The sequence below is a fragment of the Neodiprion virginianus genome, chromosome 2, assembly GCF_021901495.1.
Source record: "Neodiprion virginianus isolate iyNeoVirg1 chromosome 2, iyNeoVirg1.1, whole genome shotgun sequence".
NCBI classification, from domain to species: domain Eukaryota; kingdom Metazoa; phylum Arthropoda; class Insecta; order Hymenoptera; family Diprionidae; genus Neodiprion; species Neodiprion virginianus.
Window position 1 is genome coordinate 29,934,947 of NC_060878.1, and position 26,377 is coordinate 29,961,323.

At 34.5% G+C, this 26,377-nt stretch overlaps 3 protein-coding genes across 16 annotated transcripts; 1 reads left to right on the forward strand and 2 right to left on the reverse strand.

Moving 5' to 3' along the window:
• Window positions 1–3,466: 3,466 nt before the first annotated feature.
• On the reverse strand, window positions 3,467–20,633 carry LOC124299208 (sodium/hydrogen exchanger 7). Of its 8 annotated transcripts, none has more exons than XM_046752229.1 (13): window positions 20,317–20,632; window positions 18,554–18,783; window positions 18,267–18,344; window positions 17,219–17,295; window positions 16,147–16,356; window positions 15,774–16,024; window positions 15,363–15,565; window positions 14,864–15,129; window positions 14,613–14,664; window positions 13,358–13,414; window positions 12,374–12,568; window positions 12,115–12,201; window positions 3,467–5,579 (listed from the first exon to the last, which is right to left on the reverse strand). In XM_046752229.1, the coding sequence occupies exons 1-13, from the start codon at window positions 20,561–20,563 to the stop codon at window positions 5,490–5,492; spliced, it is 2,043 nt and encodes a 680-aa protein (XP_046608185.1). In that variant the 5' UTR covers window positions 20,564–20,632; the 3' UTR covers window positions 3,467–5,489. The 8 variants fall into 8 exon arrangements, with proteins under 8 accessions (XP_046608185.1, XP_046608184.1, XP_046608187.1 ...); XM_046752228.1 differs by having other exon boundaries at window positions 12,374–12,583; XM_046752231.1 differs by having other exon boundaries at window positions 3,467–6,699; window positions 12,374–12,583.
• Window positions 20,634–20,975: 342 nt separating this feature from the next.
• LOC124299209 (alpha-methylacyl-CoA racemase) lies at window positions 20,976–23,629 on the reverse strand. 7 transcript variants are annotated; one of them, XM_046752236.1, is made up of 6 exons: window positions 23,394–23,629; window positions 23,030–23,152; window positions 22,713–22,856; window positions 22,314–22,605; window positions 21,981–22,227; window positions 20,976–21,900 (listed from the first exon to the last, which is right to left on the reverse strand). In XM_046752236.1, exons 3-6 carry the CDS (start codon window positions 22,818–22,820, stop codon window positions 21,390–21,392), a joined length of 1,158 nt encoding a protein of 385 aa, XP_046608192.1. In that variant the 5' UTR covers window positions 22,821–22,856; window positions 23,030–23,152; window positions 23,394–23,629; the 3' UTR covers window positions 20,976–21,389. The 7 variants fall into 7 exon arrangements, with proteins under 7 accessions (XP_046608192.1, XP_046608191.1, XP_046608195.1 ...); XM_046752235.1 differs by having other exon boundaries at window positions 22,713–22,859; XM_046752239.1 differs by lacking the exon at window positions 23,030–23,152.
• A 50-nt stretch (window positions 23,630–23,679) lies between these two features.
• On the forward strand, window positions 23,680–26,254 carry LOC124299211 (dnaJ homolog shv). The gene is made up of 5 exons (XM_046752243.1): window positions 23,680–23,840; window positions 24,010–24,394; window positions 24,743–25,011; window positions 25,133–25,419; window positions 25,541–26,254. The coding sequence occupies exons 1-5, from the start codon at window positions 23,770–23,772 to the stop codon at window positions 25,603–25,605; spliced, it is 1,077 nt and encodes a 358-aa protein (XP_046608199.1). The 5' UTR covers window positions 23,680–23,769; the 3' UTR covers window positions 25,606–26,254.
• Window positions 26,255–26,377: the final 123 nt, after the last annotated feature.

A 26,377-nucleotide genomic window follows, 5' to 3' on the forward strand; every position in this document is an offset into this window, starting at 1 on the left:
TTTCGATGCGTTGATCGCAGCGTATTGGGACTGCGCCCAAACGATTTCTCTCGCAAAATTACGTCGGAATAGTGCCACAATTAATTTATTCCAGCACTTTTGAAAATCGCGAAAATTTTCGCCAAAAATACAAAGGGGTTAACCTTCCTTTTTTTTTCGACCAAAAAATTTTTCTTCTCAGAATTGATTCGTATTATTCTTTCCCGACCAATTGGACCCTGAGGAACTCAGAAAACGCAGCGAAAAGAGCGTGGGATCAACAGAAGAGAAATGACGAAGGAAGGAAGGAAAATTTGGGGTAACGTCACTTTCCGAACATCCGAGCATCCAAACTTTGGTTCCGACCTCTAATACTATGTACGATGTATAATGTATGATGTATGATGATATGATATGATGTATAATGATTTTATTCATCACATTTCAGAAAAGAAATATGTATTTTATCTTTCCTGGCGAGTACAGACTCAAGCGGCTAGGCGCTTCGATGGTCAGCCGTTGAGTCCAGATATATTCTTCAGTTAACTATACTATAATTCAGTATGAACAGTGACTTTTGATGTCGAAATTAAGCAGGGATTGTGATCATACCTATTACTTATCAGCGAATAAACAGTATTTCAGTTCAAACTAATTTAACTATTCACGGAATCCGCCGAAAGCGTATCACACGTTCTTGTTATTCGAATGAAAGGTGATATTTGCGCAATCACTCGAATACCGAATTCAGCATCAAACAAGTATGATGATCTTCATAATATAAATATTACGAACAATTTTATAACTAGAATATTAATCCCAGTAAAAACTAAAGTAACACACTAAGATGGCGCTTTATTGGCAAGTCGGTTGGCATCGATATTCCTAAACAAATAGGTCGGAATTACTTCGCCAGCACGTGGCTCATCAATGTGTTTGTCACGCAGAGGGCTTTCAGGCATTCATTGCCTTAGCCGTGCGTAATTTCTCTTGTTACTCCTTCAGTCTCCTTTTAATGACTTGGTTAATTGTTGTATATTATCCAGGACAGAGGATCGTCGTTCTTCACAGATCGCTTATCACCGGTAGAGCTAGTTTTTGTTATGAAACTCGCTTCCTGTGACGATGAGGTGTGCTCAGATTCAGGATCACCGTATAAACATAGCACGCGGCATCCATTATACACAATCTCTTGCTATCAGGGAGCTTAATTTCCGGTGGTGCGCAAATTGGACCTTGTTTTCCACTGTTTTCTAGTTTGTTTCACAGTTCCCTTCGATGCGGTGTTCAGTAACACCACATAACTTCAGCGCAATCATATTCCTACTTCTGATTCCCCATATTTATACCTGTGAATTATGTTATCCCTGAAAATTCAGTCAAATAGTTTAGAATTAAAGCAGATTTTCATTTTGCCAAAATATTGACGAATCACCGCGTTCTCCTTCACTCGAACCCGTTCTACACCCTCTGCATCCCACATTATCGGTTCCAGGGTCGGAAAGCTCGTTTCGCAGACACTTTGCGCGGCTCAGTCAAGTTTGGTCGACCCTTTCACATTGGTTTTTAATGAAAAAGTGATCCGTTTTAAAAAATGAAAGCCACTCTGCCGGTACGGTGAAGGGTTATTGATGCTCGAAGTAAAGTAGCCGGGGTTACTAGCTACGTGATTCGTACGTGTATACTGGAGGTATTGCAACGTTGTACACACGACGCTTACGGAAATGATGAAGTATTTAATATAAAGTTAATGTAGCTTGCTAGCGGGGTCTCTGATCGATGCTACCCATCAATCAGCCAACCGTTCCACGGGAGAGAAAACCAGCCAACTACACCCAATTCCTTCTTTACTTTCACCTTAAACGCGACCCTCCGTACCTTCAGCGACGAAACGCCATGTCTCGCCTTCCAGCCGAGATTCTTAAAGGAAATGGAAGCTGTAACGTGATTTGGTAGGGAAAATATCCTTGCAGCTTATGGGAAGTGTATCGATATTTTTTATACTTTTAAAATCGTGTAAAGGATACATTATTCAAAGCTGTATGGGGCGCTTGGTCGATACAATACCTCCTTTCAACGCGGCGGACATCGAACCACTCGCAAGAAGACGTTACATTGACGTGACGGTAACGCTCATTCCTCTCGAGATCTGAGCAGGACGTGTACGGTTCAAAGTTGCTCTCGTTATAAAGTTTTTCCACTAATTTAAAATCATTATTCTATGATAATTCTAATCACAATTCTTAATACCTCTAATTCTAGCACCTTACAATGAACCGGTAGGGTATAAGACGTACCAGTTTTTGACATCCTAGTACCAGTTGTGGCCATACGCGTTACGACTTACGTGTCATCTGAGTTTATGGCAAGAAATGGCACAGAAGTGATTTGATCTACGTAACTACTAATTTTCAAACAATACAGTATGCCACAAATGATGCGTCGACCCTATAAATTCATAGTATGCAATTTTTTCGCGTACGGGTTTCAAACGCTCTGATAAGTCAGGAACTATAATTCTGATTGTGAAAGTATGCAGGAAATATCAAAGAGTGAAAATCTATGGCATTACCAGAGTGAACGATTGTACATATCTAGTAACAAGAATTCCTGTCAGCCCGTGAATACTGGTGAAAATAGTTATAAAACAATTTATCGAAAAACCTTTAAAACCTATTGATATTATGAATTAACGACAGCCTGTGTATTCGGAAAGTATTTTGCAACCAGTACCTATATTGTTTGTCAGATTGAGTTTGCGGGTATTGCGTCAGCACGTCTAGTGAATCATGCGTCAAAGTTTAGTGAGAATAGTTGTTAATTAACCATGTACCTACTGAGTTCTAGTTACGATTGTATATTATATACGAAGGTACAAATTGAAAGGGCTTCCACGTGTTCCAGTACGGCATTCCCATGCCACTTGAATTGTGGAAAGTTTAAATTGCGACGGATGTGTACGGTAAAGTACGACGGGAGTGAGCAGTAACCTCCCCAAGTTACATGCTCGTTCAACGATAAAGAGGAACCCGATGAGTTTTGTATTACGTCACATGTTCAACTGGAAATTCAATTTCCGATTTTTTCTCTTTTTTTTTTGTTCAATTTTTTTTTTTCCAGCAAGAACCTAACGTCGCCACGAACCATACCAATATACCATACCACTTCCTTGCTTTTCATTCAAAATATACGCCTACCGAGAGCTTACTTCTTTCCCGGCGGCTCGTGCACGATACGAATTCCTAATACAACTTTCTGATACCCAGAAATTCTGAGATAGTGAACTACACCAAGTATCATATTCATATTGCAAAACGCGGGGATTATATCACGGATATGTAACGAAATGGCCAACGTAGGAAAAATCAGAATCTTCAACCGTTTCCGACATGAATTTGATAATAATTTGTATTTCACAAATCACAATTGTTAAGATTAATTGTAGAGAAAGGGAAGAGAGCACGACAAGGTGAAGATGAAGAAGGTATAGTTTACAGAGACTTTATTAAATACTATCAAGTGGTGTATATTATATACCTATACATATATATACATGTATGTATATAGGTATATGTATATATATATGTACGTAATACAAATTATCATGTATGTGTAGTATCACAACATTATCGTAATAGTACCTACAGTAATACAGATGGAATTGAACATCAATAATTCATTATATGGATGAAAAACAATCGTAACAATCAAAACGAGATATTTCGATTTACATACGACCAGTGTCTTTTCGGTAATTTGTTGAAAAATCAAGATACATATATGTAATAAACTAAATTAAATCAACATGAAAAAAAATCATTTGCGGAATTCATGCAAGTGATCGCATCGAGTATAATAAGTTCACGCTGTTATACTTTCTCAGCTTACAAATATATACTGATACAAGAGTTTCAAACATGACCCATGCTCGACTCATATAGTTGTTTTTATTGATTTTTCTAGGTCAAAAGAAAAAAAAATAAATAAATTGACACCAAGACTGCAGCGACAAATGTTTACATTCGATGAATATTCAAAATTTCTCATAGAAATATAAGTTATACGTATATTATATATATATATATATTTTTTTTCATTTCCATTTTCCAAGGAGTAAAGAGAGATCACAGCCCAAACTTAAATTTTTTACCTATAATTATGTAATAAATTCTAACAATATTGATCCTCGAATTTTAGTTTTGGCGCGCGGTCAATATATCAATTGAATAGAAATATATAGAATGAAATGTCATTTTTTTTTCAACTTTTTTATAATTCGAATCAATGAAACGTTATGAAATCTGTTTAAAGATTTGTATAAAATATCCTAAACCACTACGTTACAGTATGTATACATATAATAATCGTTTGTAAGTCAGTATACATAGAAAACATTTCATGAAAGTAAATATATTTAATTCGTTTGTATAATTTTTATGCATAAATTCAAACCTCTATTTTGATCAGCGATCAATTACAGGTATTTCAATGATTGTACAGGACTGATTTAATAACCGTAGAACACTGGATTTTCGCAAAGCTATACCTCGGACTTATGAATTTCACTTGAATTTTGACTGACACCCATAGTTTCCTGCAGACAAAAACTGAAGGTGAATGAATCTATTCTTCGGTTTATAAATTATCTGGTCAATAAATTCAGCTTGAAAAATTATACACCGTGTTACCGTGGTATTTTTGCACTCAAAAGTTTATTTTGAAATTTTTTCTTTCAAAACAATACATTTTGTGCCTGTTTTTTCAAGCCAGAGGCGTGCATGCCAAAAATTCTCCACATCACCAAACAGAGGATGCATAATATTCTATAAAAAAATCTGTATAAACCTCTATACAATTTCGCAAAAGTGCGATAAGATTTACAAATTACTCCTTGAACTATCCGGCTTACGGTAAAGTACGTTCGAAACTATGAACAATGTATAATTTATATGTAGGTAATTACAAATACAGTGGTAGGGAAATAGAATGATTTTTTCATGTAAGTTTCTGCGACAGAAAGTATATTTATATTACGTACATTACTGTAAAGCGTGAATATCATTGAAAAGAAAAAAACGTTTCACGCAATCATCGGTAATAAGGAATATGAAAAATGTATTATCTCAAACGTGAATATTGATTGATGTCATCGAATGATTCCATGAAACATATGCAACTGAGTCCAAAGAATTTTGTGACTTATTACTTGATTAAAACTTCTTTGACTAGATTACTAAATAATTAACAATACTACAAAAAAATCATTCGAATTCCCTATGGTGAATACAAGCTTCAAACGTAACCGCAAATGGTTCAGAATATGAAACCCGACAATTGGTACAATGAGCGTATAATGCGTCATGATAGCTATAATTCATTAGTGTATAATGTATAAGAAAGACGAGATTCGGTAATTGTGGTTCCTTCTTCAATTTTTTTTTTTCTTTTGTTTTTTCATAAGCCACGCGATTACCATCGATACTAATAACAATATTATCAATAGCAATAGTTTATAAATGTCTGCCAATCAAACCTGGCAGGGCGACTCGTGTGTGCAGCGGTTGTTGCCCCGGACTAACTTCTCCCGTCACAGTTCCAAGCTGACCCACACAAACGATTGAAACCATCAACCATCAATAGTGTCACACAATATGTTATTTAATGTATAGTAGGCCCTAACAAATTCAAACCGAGAGTGCATTATTATAATTACAATTGAATTCACTGAATCAAGCTCTATGCATTACAGCTACAGACATATATATATTATATATATACGCAGTTTTTATCCAGTGTAAATTATCTATTTTATAATTGGTATTTAAATAATACTGCAATACGCAAGCGTGCACGCACCTTCAACCGGATGACGATAACGCATCAAACATTTTTCTTCATTTTCGACCCTATTCTTTTAATTCCTACATTTTTTATTATTTATTTATTTTTTTTTTTACAGTTTTTTTTTTCTTCTTTTGCTTTTTTTTTTGTGCACGACGTACGACATAGTAATAATAAAAACTCTACACAAAACCCTCGAGTGGAAAAAATTAAGGAACAATGTATACGTTGACTTCATTCCACGAGTTGGTATTCTGGCACACTTTTGCATATACCTCAAAATTGTAAATAAGATTAGAATTTGTAGTCATTTTTGTTTTCCATTTTTTTTTGCAATTTTCGTACAGGGCTATTTTCGTTTTTCCAAAAAACAGTTGTGAAATTGACATATATTTGTAAATCGATAATAAAGTGGCCTAAGTTGCTTCTGTTTGTTTTATTTGCATTTGAATATTGTTTTGGTTTTTTTGTTTTCACTATCGATTCATTCCATATTGCAAGTAATTCACTTACTAATTTTTATTACCAATAGCTTGTATCAGTGAATATCAAAATTTCGCAACTATAACAAATCAGACAACAATCCTTTAAACCTTTTAGAATAGAAATCGGAAAGTAGACTAATTTCCTAAACGGTATCGAATCCCGCACGTAGATGCGATATAAATTTTAGTTTTTATAAGAGAAAAGTGTGTCAGAATTAGTGGTATAATCCATTCGACGTATAAATAGTAAAGACAATAATAATACGAAAACTAAAAAAAAACACAAACAAATCATATTTATAACTAAAACATAACTTATCTGTTGCAATTAGAGCTGAACTGAAACCATGGATCATAAATGCATTCCGTTAGCAGGGCTGATTGGAATACACGTCTGCGAATGAAGAAAAAGTCAAAGTAAAGAAGTTAAAAAATATTTGAAATATGTGTAAGTTTTAAAGATTAGATGTAGGCGATACCAGGGCAAAATGGATACCCCGACTGAAAATGGAAAAGTGTAGAAGAAATGGTGAAGGGTTCAAATTTTTATCTGGCTTAAAGTGTGAAAAATCGGAAAAAATTACTCGGTAAAATAAAAAAAAAAAAATGTCCAAAAAAATTTAATTACTTTCAATACCTGCTTAGTAAGTTCGTTTTTCGAAAGCTTGTGAAGCATGCTCGAAGTTGCTTCGTTTCCAAACAGTGCGGTAAAGCAACGTTGACGCACGCACGCAAGTAAAATGCTATATTTTACACACTGAGTCATTCTTGACGCATGCACACCCCCGAATAACTCAATTCTATGCACTTTTCACTGAACGTAAGTCACCTAATCCTAATTTTATACACTGTCAAAAGGTCTTTAGTTGCTTCTGAGACAAAACTTTCCTCAACACATTTCTCGCCCTGTTACCCGTGTTGCACCCATCGTTCACTTTTATTCGAGGTGCCCTGATTTGCCCCGATATTTCATATATCACATCTATCCATGCATGATAAAAGTATGATTGTATTATTAGCAAAATAATAAAATGTGCATGTGATTTACGGATATAACAATGTGTATTAAAAATGAAAATACTGATATAGTATGCATGATGAATTCATATGTACACATACCTACATATTACACGTATATACATGCATATGTACACAGGATTGAAAAATGAATCACTTGTTTTAATCTGATTTATAATTTATTTAGTTTTTTTGATACGATATAAAATTATATCGTCATGTTGTTGTTGTTTTTGTTGTTATTATTATAGACGATTTAAGTGAAATCAAGTAATATAATATGCCACATCATCATCGTGCTAACTTTCATTAGCATTTCAACAGTCATTCATCAAAAAAATAATTGTCATCATGTTTCTGTTTTAAGACTTATATATTTATTTTAAATTCTGTCAATATCTCGCTGTTCTTTTTTTTATTCATCATTCTCTTTCAAAAATGCTCATCGAAACACACAACATATATCAAAGTTCATGCAGACTAGAATACGTTTCAACTGTTTTACAAAATATTATCACTGATAATATTACATTTAATATTATCATTATTATTATTATTATTATTTCAGATGAGAAAATATCAACTAAGTACAAGATCGCATATGTTGTCAAAGAGCATTTTCGAAAAACAAAAAAAAAAAAGAAAAAAAGAAGTAAAAAGAAACAGGAGGCATATACAATAAAATATGCGCAGTTGTACATATAAAGAAAATAAAAGTGATATGATAGTAGATAACACCAATCCAAACAACGCCACCCTATATGCAGTTAGTATATGTATAGTTATAGGTATATCGCCTTTACAAACGTAAACGTATATAAAATTTCTGTATAGTATATACGAACTGACTAGCTGTGTGGAAGGAATAAGCGAAAATAAATCAAAAAAAAAAAAAAAATTAACGAGGAAAAAGTGAAATTAAATAATTAGTTGGCACACTGTCGTTACATAATGCATTTGTACCGTGTACTACGTATCAAATGCTGTTTTGTGAATGTATGTATACATAAATGAATCGTGCTGCTGATTTTGTATATATACATACATATACACATACATACATGTATAAAAATGATTGTTTTTAAATTACGAATACCAATGATTATCGCTTGTGTAGGTATAATGCAATCATTGACACGCATTCAAGTTAATTAAGGAATTAAGTAATAAAACCCTCTGCTAAACCGAGGTAACCTTTTCATTTTTCTTTGATATTATTTAGTTCTCTCATCGGATGGTTAAAGACAGCACCTCACATGAAGTTGTAGGCCAGAGGTGAGGTCGGATCCTCCAAGCCGCGTGCAAAAATGCTTGGTAAATACTTTTTGCAAACAATTCTTCAGTGTGCAATTTTTAAATTCTAATTTCAGCTATTTTCTTTCTTTCGTTAATTTGTTTTCCTATGCAAAATACTCTTCAAACATCGTCAACTATACATATAAAAAGTATAATAACTTCGGTAATTGTTAGTATATAGGAATGCAGTAACTATTATACTATTATAGCTATGTGTACAGCAATTTATAGTACCTAACTTTGGTGTTATGAATAAATTTATCATAAAATAACATATAAATAAAACATTTATACATTTACTCACACTTTGTTTCGAAAATTATGTTTAATGCTCGATCCTAATTATATCCCCCAATAAAATTATATGCTGCGACGATACACGCAATACTATTGTGTATTACTTATAACTAGGAAAAGTCGATTGTTAATTACTTGAAATTTTTTAAAAAATCAATTCACGTAGACTTTTCACATGAGAAGTGAAAAATATACGTTATTGAAATAAACACGCAATCGGTGAATCTGTATAATGTAATAACATTGGAATAGAGAAAATGATTGTTTCAAATATAATACAAGTGAGAAAAATAAAACATTGTGTATATGATGTAAAGATAAATTAGCTACTCTGAAACCGTGTATGAACTTTTTCATCGTGATGTGTAATTAGAATATACAAAGTAAGCAAACTCTAAAGTTTTCAGACGCAGCAGAGGGAACAGGAGGAGCTTATCACAAGGTTTTAATTTCTGCGTTTGATTCTCAAGTTTTAACGGTGCAAAACTTTGTGTTTAATAATATAATGTTAGTTCAAAATTTCATTATTGTTATTGTTGTTGTTGTTGTTGTTGTTTTTGTTGTTGTAGTTTTTGGAGTCGTTTTTGTTATTTGTACGCTACATCTATGGTTATCGTGTAAGATTCGATCAGCTCACAATCAGTCCCATTTTACAACGTTCGCAATGGAATATATCCTTCCATTCCAAGCATAGGAAGATCCACGTCGCCGTTAGCTTCCCACTAAAAGAAATTGATTAGAAACCAAAATTCAACGGTTATAGGTCTTCTGCATTAAAAAAAAAAGAAAAAAAAAAAAAGATTCCCAAGTAAATTATATATTCTATCATTTGCGCCCCAGGTTCTGCATAATAATTCATACGCATATACATATACCAAGCTTTATGTACAGTTTTATATATATGTATATATATTTAAAATATGACTGTATACATATGAGTATTATATGAGTAATGAATCTCATATACGTAAATTGTAAAACACTCGCAGTATGCATATAACTTTATGAATGTTACTTTACTCATTAAACATAATTTTCAAAACGCATCCTGCATATCATTTAACTCAATCACGCAACCAACTTATTTTCCCACCTATGTACCGATGTTTTATCTGTCACATTCTCAAGTAGAGAAATCGCAGACACCTTTGCAAGCTCAAGCATTATCCGAGGCGTGTAATTCGCAGTATATCGTGTTTTTAATAAACACAATTACCTACAGGATTGTAAGATCGATTTCGAAGAAAGTACATCTCAAATGCCAATATAAATTGTCTCCGAAACGCAAGAATATCTAATTATATCCCTATCATAAACAACATGAATTAAGAGCTAACACGATATTATTTTGATCATGCAATTTTAACAATATGTGTTGAAATTAGGGTTCGAATTGAAGAAATGAATCGAACAAACGAATTACTAATCGTATTTTCATCAAGAAAAAATCATGTAATTATAACGATAATTGTTATCTTCAATCGAGGGATATTTATATGACATAAATCAAATATACTTTTTTAAAATCTTACAACCCTGTTTGATCCATCAAATCATTTCGAAATGAAAGCTACCTGCAAACCGTCAAGTAATTTTTAGGCGGTAAAAAAAATTTCGAAGCTATCATAGGCGATCTCTAGTTTTATGACTACCTTACTCTAATAAGCACAAAATCACACCAATATCCGCCGCCTGAGGGTAAAACGAGTAATTTTAGCACACTACAAATTTATAATATATTTAAATACTTTCGATTAATCATTCGACCTAAATTTTAGCTCTAGAAACAATTTGCATGTATATAGATAATTAGCAAAGTGTGTAAAAAAAATAAGGACTTGGGTACATCACAGAAGTAAGGTTTTCAACCCTCTGAAAAATTGAGAGCTGTACCAGTAAGTAATCTATTTAATTACCAACAAAGTTTGAGCTGTACCTTGAGGAAAAAAAAATTGATAGAATTGTTCAGATATGATGAAAAAATAATAATAAAAATTTAAAAAAATAAATCCGTTCATTTCACAAAAGCAAAAGTTTTGAACTTTTTGCAATATTGTAACTTGAAGCCAGCGAACATGACTATGTGATATTTTGAAATAATGTGAAAACCACGATAATTTTGATAGTGAACTGCTAACGCACGAATGAATATTTCTAATTGCAATCAATCAATTGCGCATTTTCGGTATAAATTTAAAAAGACCTCATCCTTAACAGTTTAATATCATTCGCTGGTTAATTGGCCTGGAAGCCAGCTTATGATAACAGGCACGATATTAGTCGAAAGCTTATTTTGAACACATCAAGCCAATTTTGAATTTTTGTTACACATTCAGTTACTTGTTTATTTTATGCGAATTTTGGTTGATCGGTTTTTCAGTCATTAGTCGTTCTCTATTCTAAATGTAGAGTAAGTTTTCATCCAATTCTCGAAGCTCGATATTCTATATGCTCCCTCTGTCTTTTGAGGTAGGTATTCGAAATTTTCTTTATTTGAAAAAACTCCATCAACCTTTCATTCATTTAAAAATATTGTTTTTCCGTTGTCTCCACAAAATTCAATACTCAAGATGAAACACTATACAATTTAAATACACGGATATATATTAGTAATAAATTTCTATGTGTGTATATAACTATAGTTTACATATGCCGATAATACATCGGATTGAGCGTTGGAAATAAATAAATAAATTAATAAATAAGAATGATGTAATATGGATGGTGAGATCATAATCAAAAAGGGTTCAAGCCAAGCGATATGGTTTAAAACAGTAGATAATACGATAATTACCAAGTAGTAATCATGGTGAATGTTGGGTTGATAGACAAAACATATCGTTTGACAATGCGAATATCATATCTGTACATAATGCATATCCCGTATGTATAATTGTTTACACAAAATTGACGTGCATGCAGTCAATATACATACACGACATCGTTTTACGGTCATTTATTTTCCGTGTTTTTTGTGCACAGATTCTCAACTTTGCAATTTATCGCAAAGAAACAATACGATACCTGCAATTCATTTCTCGCAATAGCATGAATAGAAAAATCTATTTTTCCTGGTGTTTGTCTACTTTTGCGTGAAATTTAGTACCACATAAGGCTCTTCAGAGTTCGATGGAGCCGAGCCATTGTGGCTGTAGCACGGGTTGTTAGTATAATTCAGATCAGGTTGATGATAACTCACCGGCTGAATGCTCGTCCTCCGCCTATCAGTGTCACGATCCTCCAGGCACAAGTCAGAGTCTGAATCCACCCTCCGAGCCACATTGTCCTGTATAAGTTGAGCAAAATTCAAATCCCTTCAAGGGTCATACAAAACAAAAGTTAATTAAAAGAAAATATAAAATTCAGGCTTCAAAATATGATCGAGCGTTCCAATCATGTTTTACTGAATTCTTTACACAAGCTGTACAAAAGGTGAGACAAAGGGGAACAAAGTATACCTGTGTCATTTGCTGAGTAGTGGTCAAGATCCTGGCCAAAGGACCACAACAGACCGGTAGAGTGTCCAGTAGGGTTGGTCGAGAGTGAGTAAGTAACGGTTTCATGTAATGGGTGTCAAAATTGCCCCATATTCTTGCAAGCAGAGCCTTTTCATTTGTTTTCGATGTGCTTCCACCCATCGACAGGGAACCACCCTGCATAGAATCGTACTGTGAAACCGTAAATGGGGAATCGTTACCGTATGAGTTTAGATTTTTTATTTTCCCCAATTTACACATTTTGGCTTGTTCCATAACTTCTTTTCTTAAGCACTAAATTCAAACGTGTTGGATGTTATTTAAGAAAAATAAATGCAACTGATAAATCCTGATTAAAAAACTAAAAAAACAAAACATTTTAATCACGGATTTCACCGTTTCTCTAACAAAACTACCCTACGTTCAGGCTAGAAAAGGATGAATTGTGCTTAGAAGAAATTGTCTCAAAACGCAATCAATTCCCTTTCATTATTTTTACATTGTTTCAGTCCAAAATCTAAGAAATCTCGAATCCGTCAATTCTTTCAGTTATTAGTTTAGTAATTTCCAATTTGAGATGAAAAATTTTCTCTTCTTTTCGAAATGACTTTCATTTTCTGCGCAGTAATAAAACCTCTACATTCCCACGTATTTTGAAAATTTACATTAGTAACCCGAAACTCTTTTTTCTCAAAAAAAAAACAATGATTTCATTCCTAATTAGTAACCACATGAACGCAAAACTTGATAACATTCGTGGATCTGTTAGTAATATGCATATACATTTTAATTCGTATAATTTATATCTACTACAAGCGGAATGTTCCAGTGCCATGCACAGTGTCCGCGTTAACTTGCAATTAAGGGAGGCTTGTTACATGGTGTTGCAATGGATCATGAGGAGGTACGAGGAATGAATTACCTTCTTTGCAGCGTAAATTGGAAGTTTAAAAAAAGGGAACGTACCGTGGGACTTCTTTCACGCCGACTCTCTGGATCACCAAAGCCACCATCGCCAGCAGACTATCAACATTCGTATAGACGCAGATGAATATTAAGCAGTTTTTTCGAATGGGTTTTACAATTACAATTGGTAGTTAGATTTAATAAGCTATTACGTGCGCTCATTTGGTGTTTTCTTATTTCACCCTGTTTAATATTCTTGCAATTACTTTACCCTCAAGGCATTTTCGTACACATTCATTAAATTATAAGCTTTTTATTGCGAATTTCCCTTATTTAGAACGATATCTATCTAAAGATATTAAGTGGTGATTTCAAAAAGATTCCATCAGATTTTAAAATGACTTCATCAACATTCAAAAGATTGTAAGGGACTTGAAACAACTTAGAAAATATTATTATTATATCAGAAGTTTTAATTTGGATGCATATAAATAATTACGCCGTTTTTGGGCTGTTTTTTTTTTTTGATTTCTATTTTGGTTTTTTTATTTTTGTTTCATTCTAATCCCACGCAGCTAACTTTTTCCGAACGAAAATAAAAACAAATCAAACAAACGATGAAGAAATCATTTAAAAAATAAATATATTAGAATTGTAGTTTGAGGAAAAATAATAAAAGTTTCCTTACAAATCGATTGATCCCCTTTTTTCGAAAAAGATCTCACAAGTATTACCATTTCAACAAGTTAGAAGCTGTCGCCTACAGTCGAATTATACGACGAGAACAAAAATTATACAATTTACTATTCCCTGAAAGATTTGATTAATGCTGATTTAAAAAATTAACACATGCCTCTTTTAACTGTTATTGAATTTTTATGTAGCAGTGGTAATAATAACTATAGCAATAATAATGACAGTTAAATAATAACGATAATAATAAGAATGATATTTGACGCACCCCCGTGGTGTCCATGGAATTGTACACCTTGGCGTAAGCAATGGAGGATAAGCATAATGAATATATGAAGAAAAAACAGTATGAAAAATTATTGTAATATATGATATGAGGTGAGCGCTTTTTCAGTAGACATACGATAAATATATCAAATAGGCAATTGAAGCGTATTTTTATAATTATAATAATAATTATTGATGTTTAATTCTGCACAATTTAAATTAATAAACAAGGGTTGTTTTGTAGAACTTTCTATTCAACAACGATTGATATAAACTAAAGAAAGCAGATGTTATACTCATTAAAAGTATGTAAGTTACGGATTTTTCAATTCATATAAATAAATGAATTACTTACGCTTCGTACTCCATTGTAAGATAATACTTCAACTTCTTCGTCAACACCAACACTGTAAAAAAGAATTTACTTGGTTAAGATTCAACTTTATCCCACGTGTCGCATATATTTGTGTTGTAATCAGTTTGTGGTTTCAGAATCTCGGTATATAATAATAACGGCAGCTTTAGACTGAAATATTAATTATTGGTCTGACAAGGAAACAAATGGTGGTTTCAAAACTTGATGTAATAGATAAAAATAAGACTTACGGTATGTTGAACCAGCTTAAAAACTGTGTGGTGGCACCACCCTGTAGAATGACTGTGAGAATAACAATCAGACTCGTCGTTGTTAGCATAGCTTGCCGAGCATCGGACACAGTATTTCTAATGGCGAGAGCAAAGCTCATCGCTCCTCTTAAACCGGCACAAAACAACATGTGCTGATAGTTCGATGGTATTTTTGGGTTACGTCCCAAATTCAAGAGGAAGGATAACGGGTAAACGTTCACTGCTCGACCAAGCAATGCACAGAACTAGAATTATTTTCCGTCAAGGATTAACAAGTGTTTTAAGATTTCTTCTCTTCCAGCTTACCAGAAATCATTGATTCGAAAACTTTTCTAAGAATTCGGGCATGATCGTAAATGTTGTAACACTGAAAACATTGTACATATAAAAAAATGAACAGGCAAATGAAAATTTCGGAAGGAAAATGTCCATGCATATGCACTGAAAAAAATGTATAAAATTTCATTGCAAAGGATACGAATCCAGCGAAAATGAAACCTGGATCGAAATGATGTTTTGGGAAAGTGAACATGGAGACACCGATGTAGCTGAAAATAAAATTTTCTGCTAAAAAATTGAGCAATTCAAAGAGCTGCTTAGTCCGTTGTCGCGAATCGACGCTCAAGTTGTTATAGGTGTAGTGAGCTTGGCATATACCACAGAATAGTACAGCAACGACGCCTGAAAACCAGAAAAGAATAATATATAAGAAGTAAAACCTCAAAAAAGTAAAATCATGTCGACTTTTCCAGGATCAATCAATATATCACATCCCAGGACCTTTCCAGGACTTGAGCAGCAATTTTTGTTTTCCAGGATAATTGGAGGATTTAAGGATATTCATAGAGCAGTTGATACCCTGTACCTACTACGTGCAATCTCAGCTTACCTGTAAGATCAGAGGCTTCGGCGATGAGAAAAGTGCTGTAGGACATCAAGACGAAGAGGGCAGATTCCAGCAACGGGAAATCTCTAACTCGGGTGAACTTAGTCAGCAATGCAGTAACGCAGCCCATTGTGGCTCCTATGAACAGCGACAGGCTGAATATTCTAATAAAATCTCCAAGGGCTTGGAAAAATGCCCAAGTTTCAAACCCGCCAGAGCCTGACTGATACCGTTCGGCGTAGTTTTGAATAGACCTAGTGTTCGGGCATTAAAGTAAAGTTTTACTTTGCATTGTCTGATTCGTATTCATTCTCAATAATCCTTTTCCCAAATAATTTTGATTATCATGCAAATTTGAGTGCACAAATTTTCTTACCCACTAAGCACAATGGCAACCGCATCATTCAAAACACTCTCTCCAAAGACAAGAGCGTACAAATTCACGTCAACGTGTAGATCGTTGAATATGGAAATGATTGTCAGTGGATCGGTTGGCGAGATCAGAGCACCAAAGTACAAGGTGTCTAGGAAAGTAAACGATGAAGCTAAATGAGGTATCAGCTGTATGAAGGTGTACATGAGTGCGCTGAAATTAAAAATTTGATTATATTTAATCATTTATCGTTCTTTTCTGCTTGTTCGTAGAAAAGGATTACAAAAAGCAATATTTAGTATTTTACTCATTTTCCGACCATTTTATAATCGGGAGTAAATATTATATTTTGGCATCTTCTAAAATAAACATTTCTTCTAAAGCTAACAACATTTGATTGAGAAATCAGATTCATTGCAGGCTATTCAATTCAAGTTGCAAATTGGAGAAAAATTGAAGAAATATCATCCTCACTTCGAAACTGGGACACTGGAGGTGGGAAAAATCGAATCAAGAAGTTTGGACTAAAAACAGATTTCGTAATTGCAGGATTCAGAAAAGATTTGTCAACGTGTTTCAATTGTTTGAAATATGAATTTCTGGTTCTACGACTTCAGATGTTATGTCGCGAGCAGATCCTTTCGATAAAAGTGTCTCAACTTTCTAGGTTTCATAGTTGGATAATCTAATATCTAATTGCCTTAATATTTTTGGTATTCATAATTGATAAATATATATGAAGAAACGACTTAAAGCCTCAATTTTTATTGACTCATTGCATATTTGCAGACAAAGCAATAATCAGTTAAAACAGAAAAAGAGACAGATAGATAGAGCGAAGCAAGATAATGAAATTGATAAGAAAAGTTTGTCTGATAATGAGAATAATTTACTTATCATCTATTGAAAGTGCTGCCAATAAATGCAAGGTTAAAAAGAATGGGGCTGAAGAAGATAGTAATTATTCTTATCTGGTACAAATAATGCTACATTTATTTATTGCTATCAGACCGAAGAAATTATACAAGAAATTCTGATACGACTTTGTTGATTATTGAAGTCTGTAACTACTCACCCAATGACAAAGGAAGATATGGTAGTTCCTATCAATGCGTAGGTCAAAATAGCGCCAAGATTTCTGAAGAAGTATTTCTGGAAATAATATGCGAATATTTCAATAAAAAATACTACAGTCAGTGTATAAAAAGTAAGAAACAGAAATGATAGAAAAAACAACAGAAACAAACGATAGTGTATAGTTGATAAATAGCAATAGAAATCACAAGAATTCTTCAATATTTATGCAACATTCTAGAGTTATTATCTCTCTGAATGTATTATGATAATGAGCAAAAGTGCTCATAGTTCAACACTGGTGATAGTATTCTTGAAAAATATGTTTACTCGATTCATACATAGGAATTAATTATGTTATGGTAAGGCGTTAAATAATGAAGTGAATCGATTAGTCAAGATGTTTGATAATTACATAACAAGAGTTCAAGGAGGCCCCTCACTTTTTGCTTTGAATTATCCCTGACTTTTCCCTGTTTCCCTCATCAACATTGACATTCTTCCCCGACCAATCTCGGACCTCGTAACATCTACAGACAATTTTAAAACTATGCAATATTTTTCTAATTTCCTCAACTCCCCTGATTATATTTTCTCTTGAATGTAAGAACTTGAGAATTATAATATGTTAAAACACAAAATGATTATAATAGTCCTTGCTTTCGTTCAAGATTCGCAGTTCTTTTCATCTAACCGGAAAAACTTATTTACTTCATTAGTAAATTTAAAAATTTCTTATCCTCCAGTTGTAATTTTTTTTATTTTTAAACTACATATTTCTCTAAAATTAGATAGAGATAAGATTCAGCAGTCCCTTAGACGCAATTTGATAAATATTTAAAATTGTACTGAAAATATGTAAAATTCTTCACAGTAGAGTGACAAACAATCACAACAATAATGATGGTAAAAACGATACCTGTGTATCTGTGTGGCGTGACAATGTTGCTGATCAGAGATATAAGATTAGGAAGTCGTTCAGTTGGAACTTGAATGAATTTCAAATATTTCTTTCACACAATGGCTATTTTGAAAATCCAATAACTCACCCTCTTTAAACTGTATCCAGCATGGAATATAATCGGGGGTAGAATAATGTTGAAGAAGATTTCTGGATCAAATGTAGCCTGTAATATAATAAACACCAAAGTGAAAAATTCAATTCTAAGAAACAGCTTACAAGTTAATAATAACCACATCAACCTTTTAGTTCATAATAAATACTAAGCTTGACAAATACAAAAGCAACATTTATCAGACGATTTTCATTAAAAAAGATTCGGTATATGTTCAGCTATGTTGGTTCAATCTATTTTATTCCAATATGCTTGATTACCTTGAGGTCAATTTCGTTGTCTCGCTTATAAATTTCTCCACGAAAGGAATAGGCAAAAGTTTTGTTCTTGGTTGTTCCATCACCCTTACTTTCCGGAAAACGTAACCACAATGTATCCGGTGGTACCGACTGATTGTAATGGCTACCATCAGGTTCCGGTACTACAGGCATGTGAACTATTGTGCTGCTATTTGTGAAACCATATCGGATTATTGCCCCGACAATCAGTCCTGTTGAATGCAAGAAAAACACCGTTTAATTAAGGGACTATAAAGTTATGTTTGGAAAATTGCCAACAGAGTCTCATAAGCATATTTACAATATTTTCTGCAAAACACGACTTTAGTTATCCACTTTTACGGATACAGATCAAATATCCGCTAATATAAATAAAAGTCCAAGGTTCTTGAAACTTGTTATGATTTATTATTTATGATAGTTGTACGGAAATGCATGAATTACTTTTTTATAATAAATCAAGAAAGATTTCATTTTGACAACTTATATGATTTTAGTTCTTCAATTGTCATAGTCTTAAAGTATCCAGGACAGAGGTTTTTATCACATGAAATGATGGTTTCTTCTTCTCTTGACAATTTTAACTTCATCAATGAAACTCATATACCTTCGTAAAAAAAAATCTTGTATAAAATTTTTTGTATTGATAGAGCCGATGCCTTTCTTTCTGATGAGTAAGCGGTCTTGGCAATTGGAATCTTGTTACAACACCGTCATTATCTTAACAATAAGCAGTTGTTCACCTGTGTATAACTACTATCAATTGCTGATAATCGATAAACTAAAATGAATGCCAAGAAATCTGAGTCTTTGTTAGTGTTACTGATATTTTTCTTCAGTCTATGAAATGTATTTTTTTTAAATGTCTGAGACAAGATTGAATTTATACTCTCCTTGTCACAATAAAATTACCATATTGAGTACTAATACATGGATAGTGTTGTACATAACAAAGCTGTGGAGTTCTCACATCTTAAGGCGAGGTAAATAAAGAAAAAAAAATGGAACAAAATTCGACTTTCAAAGTTAATTAAGCCTCTTTTGGAGCACTATATTTTCTGCTGCCAGGTAAAGTCGTTCAACATGCTGTGTCTCGATTGTTGAAAGTGGTATATAAGTTTGTTCGTTAAATACTGCTTCACAGGTTGTTTTTCTTTTTTTTTCCCATGTCCATCAACAACAATTTAGGAACGTAATTAAGAAAAGTATACAAATAATAGATCGTAAAACCAGGGTCATAAAAAACCTAATGGATAGAAATTGATAACAATGAACAGGTGTGATTGATAGTAGGACTGAACATGCATGATTCGTGACTAAGTTACAAGAGCGTGACATTTAGAATTATACAGATTGACTTATTGGTAAGCAGTAAATTGATTTAACCGTCAGAGACGTGAGGGAAAATTGAAAATGACAGACGAATTAGGAGGAGGAGGAGGAAGAAGAGGAGGAGGAGGAGGACGAGGAGGAGGGGGAGGGGGGGGCAGTGACAGGTTGCCGTGTTTATCACGCGTTGCACGAATGCGAGTGAAATACGTGCGGACCAGTAAAAGAACTAAACAATCTTACGTGATGATTGTTTAATAATAGATGAGACGGAAAAAAAAAGGCAGATGAAAGGGGTGAGTCCGGTTGTATCTAGGGTAGAGCGAGGGCGAATAGAAGGAGATCGATAAGCATGGTTGGCGTTGAACAGATAGCAACAACAATCGAGAATCGTAGCAAAATAGCAGACGACTCACCGTAGATGACAGCGAGGCCAGTCTCGTGCAAGAATCGCAGTCGGCGATGCTTGAAAGTCCATATAGTTAACACTGTCAGTATTAGTAGAAACGTGTACAATAACAAGTTCAAGCTGTCCAACCTGTGCAACAATTGAGCCTTTTTGTCTAACTTTATGTCCGTCTCTTCTCCACTGCATGATTTTAACAAAAATACACCGATTGTCACAACTACGGCGTACCGAACGGTCATGGCTGAATCTGCCATCTTCCTTCGCAGCGTCACGAGCCGAAAACTTGTCCGATCACGACGCTCGTCAGTGAACGACTGTAGTAACCGTCAACCGATTACGGCAGCCTTATGCAGGGACCTCTGGCGGCCAAAAATTTTGACATTACGAGAACGTCGGTACCACAATTCTCTTGAATCAGCGCTCGATGTTCAACTCATTTTTGACTTGTCGTATTCGATATTCACTTTTCTCCCACTAAGGATATAATTCAACCTTAGTATTAACAAATCTTTGAGCTTCTAAATGGATTCTTTCAAATTTATCTTGATCGAAACTTTTTCTAAGAACGAATAGAAAAAAATTGTATTCGCTTCAAACTAAGATAGCATTATGATAATTTTCCAACTGCTGAAGCAGTTACGTTGATAAGAATTCAATGCGAATGTGTAATGTAGCTCAACAATATTTCATATATTAGAATTTATATTATATGCTTATTTTTACAGTATAAAAATATATTTAAACAAATCCCCGCACTAGGATAACAATAAGAGTAATCAATATTTTCTTCAAGCATCTGACCATTCGATTGGACCGGTATAATTGAAACGTGATCACGTATAATTAAAACGATTTCACTCAGAATACACTATTAATTACACTTGATAAATTTTCATTTTTGTTTAAACATTACTATCAAATAAAGATGAAAATGTGGCCAGTGCAATAAGTACATTCCTGATAATGCCTCTGTCATTATATACATTAGTCCCTGCCATTAGAACTTGAAATTAATCTGCTTAAAAAAAAGGTGTAATGGCTAAGTTTGTTCATGGTTTGCATACATTATATCGAATACATTTACAGTTTAGTTGATAAATCCTTTTGATAAATTATACCCTGTTGAACATATTTCTGTATTTGATCTGTTGTGAATCCATATTCTAGTAGGATATCAATGCTATTTTGACCTGTAGCAGGACTAAGCTTATCTGCGGTCCGATCACAGCCAGGGGTCCGTGACAGCCGTGGCGCAGGACTCGGTATGATGTCTCCTGATTTGGATTTTTGAAAACTGCATCTAGCCTCATTTTGTGGATTGAGAGGTGCAGATTCTAGTGACAGCACAGGTGTAACACAAGCATCCGTGCCTTCAAATACCGTGCACCATTCATCCTGTGTCTTTTCCTTGAATATCTTGGCCAGTCGTGATCGACTTTCCTCAAAGTCTCCAAACTGGGGCAAGTCGTCTCCTGAAAGACCTAGTTTCTCTAACAAAACTGCATAGAATTGAGGCTCAAGGGCACCGACAGCCATGAATTGTCCATCCCTTGTTTCGTATGTATCATAAAAGTGAGCTCCTCCATCCAACCTGAAGTAACCAATTAAAAATATGAAAACAAATCAACACTTGTTGTCTTTTGAATGATAATCTATCCCAATTTTCCCTACAAATTTTTTCCTCTGGGTTGTCCCCATAGCCCGGCAAGTCCTTGCGAGCGGTATAACCAGCTCCCCAAGTATGCTGAACCCTCAACCATAGAAACATCAATTACTTGACCCTCATTACTCCGCGTTCGTTCCAGCAATGCAAGGACTATGCCGAAAGCACAGGTCAAGCCGCCACCGCCGAAGTCTGCAGTAAGATTTACAGGTGGAGTTGGTTTCTCATGGTGTCTACCGAAGAGCGAAAGCAGACCTGTGTAACAGCTTTACTAGTCATTATTTTATAGCGATAGATATTAAATCATATCAAAATACTCTGAAGATTTGCGATTGTCTTACCAGATAAACCGACATAATTTATATCGTGCCCAGCCATCTTGGCATATGGACCAGTTTGTCCAAATCCACTTAGCCTTGCGTAGATGAGTCTCTTGTTTTTTAGCATTAGAGTGTCTGGACCTAGTCCCAGTTTTTCCATAGTGCCTGGTCGGAATGGATCAAGAATAACATCGCTCTGTTGAGACATCTTTTTCAGTATATCAGTACCCTCTTTAGACTTGAGATTTAATCCTACAGAACGTTTTCCATTGCCCAAGAAATCAATAGCAATATTTGGCACTTCACTGGAAGCCTATAATGAATGCAGATGATTTATTCATTAAAAATAATGTCAATTCTCTTGAACTTTTGATGTTCTCAATACATAGTCTGAATACTATAGTTTATTAAAATTCTTACTCTGTCTACTCTGACCACTGATGCCCCAAAATTTGATAATATCATGCCACAAAAAGGTACTGGTGCGAGTCCGGCTAGTTCGATAACTTTGATTCCTCGCAGTGGCATTTTGAAACGAGATCAGATACCAGGTATGTTTCCGTTCTACTGAATTACAATGTGCTCTTATACTCAAAAGCTTATAGACTTACTGGATTAATCTTTTACTAGTAATCTTATCCCTACTTTGAAACGTTTGGAACTCATCGGTCAAGAGAGGGGATAGCAACCGTTGCGTAAATTATCAGCCGCTGAAAATACGCAGAGAGCATACGTACCGATCTCACCTAAAGGGGTGCCCTGGTCGCTTTCGACGTCGACGTATATATTATCTCTAAATATCCAAGTCCACGTATGTCAAACGCGTAAAAGGGCTCAACAGTTCCATTCTATACGCAATCCTGAACAAAGACAGTCCAGTGTGTTTTCTTTAGACGCAGAAATATAGAAATGGCATGGATTCTACGAAATTGCTATAGTAAATTCGTAGAATTCATGCCATCTTTTTATATCTGCGTCAAATGACACCCCTTTAAACTGGCATGTACGAGGATGTATCAATATACATTATTAGAAAATAAAAAGGGGAAACCCACGGCATTTGGGGTGTGTTCGTAAATATAATTCCGGGATAAGACTCACCATCTACCGTTGGTAACTGGTACGCTAATTATAAGCCGATCGACGTATTTTATGGCGAAATGAAAGAGGGTAGCCAGCTTAATGAAAACTACGTCAACACGTAGAACAAAAAGTAAAATTATTCGAAATTAGAATATAAGATTTATTCAAAAAGTACGTAATTCACTTCACTTTTTATTATAGGCCGTCAGGCAGCTCAAATACCAAACAATGAAACACCACGGAGTGATGATGGTGACGAAGTTTCTTATCTATCGGATTTTTTTTTGTTTATGTCAAATCGCGTCAAGCCAATCACAGAGAACCACGACCAGAGTTGGATGTGGATGCACTTATACATGACGCTACGTATGGTGATAGCTAAACGTCTGCTAGGATGGCAGCGGCACAATTAACCAGGATATTTCTAGTCAATTTAATTCTATGCGTTCTATTTGTACTGGCCGGGTGAGTCTAATTTTATCATATAAACCGAAATCGTATCTAAACCAAAAACGATCAATCATTAAGTCACAAATGCTTGTATTATGCTATTAAAAAGAGAGCAGTCCAATACATAACCTCGAATCTTTTTATTAAAATAAATCGTTGACGTGTATGTGAAAATCATTTAAAGGAGGGACTTCTACTCCATCCTCGGGGTATCACGAAATGCAAATACCCATACGATAAAAAAGGCGTACAGAAGATTGGCCAAGGAATTGCACCCGGATAAGAACAAGGATGATCCGGACTCATCACAAAAGTTCCAGGACTTGGGGGCTGCCTACGAAGTTCTCTCTGACACAGAAAAAAGAGAAATGTACGATAGGTGTGGTGAGGAGTGTCTGAAAAAAGATGGCATGATGAACAATGCCGATCCCTTTGCCAGCTTCTTTGGTGACTTTGGATTTCATTTTGGCGGTGATTCACAGCACCAACATGAAACCCCCAAGGGAGCAAACATTGTCATGGAACTGCCAGTGACGTTGGAAGAACTTTATAGCGGAAACTTTATAGAGGTTCGATATTACTTAGCTCAAACTATTCGTGTTTTGATTGAATTAGTTTCATTCCAGGCTGTCTGGTGAAATCACTGATAATAATTTCGATCAATTCTAATTTAAAAAGTATTTTAACGTCATTTTTCAAATAATAATTATACTTCGTGGTCTTAGTTTCATACTGTCACGCTTCAAAATCATGCTAATTTTGTAGTAATGTTATTAATTTGGCGAATCTGGTTATGAATGTTATAGCTTGTTTCGCAATAATTAGGCCTCTAATTTATTATGGTCATCTGAAAATTAGTAGAGTTGAAGGCATGTGATTTGAAGGCAGTTCTAATCTAGTTTTTTTGGATCATGCAGATAACAAGGAACAAGCCAGTAATGAAAGCTGCCGCGGGAACGCGAAAGTGTAACTGCAGGCAAGAAATGGTAACACGAAATCTAGGCCCAGGTAGATTCCAGATGATGCAGCAAACAGTTTGCGACGAATGTCCGAACGTCAGATTAGTAAACGAAGAAAGGACACTGGAAGTCGAAGTGGAACCGGGGATGGTGGATGGACAGGAAACGAGATTCACTGCCGAAGGGGAACCGCATTTGGATGGAGATCCCGGAGATTTAATAATCAAGTAAGGTCAAAAAAGGACAGGTGGCCTGTGTTTGCAATGAGAACTGCATGTTACTGTTGATTACCATTCAAACAGGGAGTAGCCTTTCTGTATTAATGTGAAAACTTTGTTAAATTTCCAGAATACGCACCCAACCGCATCCCGTTTTCGAAAGAGTTCAAGATGATCTTTATGCCAATGTGACTATATCTCTGCAGGACGCTTTGATAGGGTTCACTATGGAGATCGATCACCTAGATGGGCACAAAGTCACCATACAGAGGGATAAAATAACTTGGCCAGGAGCTAGGATCCGAAAGAAGGGCGAGGGCATGCCCAATTATGAAAATAACAACCTCCATGGTACTTTGTACATCACGTTTAACGTAGAGTTCCCAAAATCCGAATTTTCGGAAACCGAAAAAGAAGGTAAAAATCTTCGTTATGACTTACTTTGTTTTCTGTACCTCCCATTTCGATAATCTATGGTTTTATAATGCATGCAAGGATTGTATTAGTGTAGTGTATAATTATCTAATTCTACTTACAGATATCAAGAAGCTCCTGCGGCAAGGTTCTGTAAACAAAGTGTACAATGGACTAAGAGGGTATTAGTGAAAAAAATTAAATCAACAATTAAGAGAATTATCAATAATGAAAAAGAATAACGTAGCAGGCAACATCATGAATTGTGCGCCAACGAATGATCCGTCGGCGTTATTTAAGAAGGGCTCAATAGTTTACGATTTCCGACTACAACTCGTTCAATTTCCGCCAAGTTGTTTAAAGATTGACATTCATATGTAAACAAAAATAGTTAATTCATTATTAGATTCGATAATTTTGTATGTTTGACAAACAGTTAATTGAAAATGTTGCATGTTATGATGCTGCGTCTTGTTTCAATTATACGGATGTTTTTTGAACGTAAAAATACATGGAGCACACGTCGCAGCATCCTAGCCGGCTATAAAGATTTCTTCTAATTCTCTTCAAATAACATGAGATAGAAAATTTATAATGACTGCCTTACGCAATGTATTTCATTATCTTTATTCTACTGAACAAGAACCGAACGGATGATGTGTAATTTATAAGTTATTATTAGTATCATTATGATTACTGATGTGTGAATGGCCAATAGGATGCGCAGAAATTATTGCGACGCATAGAATTAAGAAAATTTTTGCATTAATAATGTACAACTATTAATATATGCAATGCATGATGATGTTCACAAGTTATACAGTAAGTGAAAAATCAATAATGCAGTATTTATTTATTCATACCTTGTACGACTGCAGCCACATGCTATTCCCTCGTCGATTATTATCAGAAAACAAATTGCTCCCCTCTCTTGGTCGAGTCAAATCGATACAACGATTTT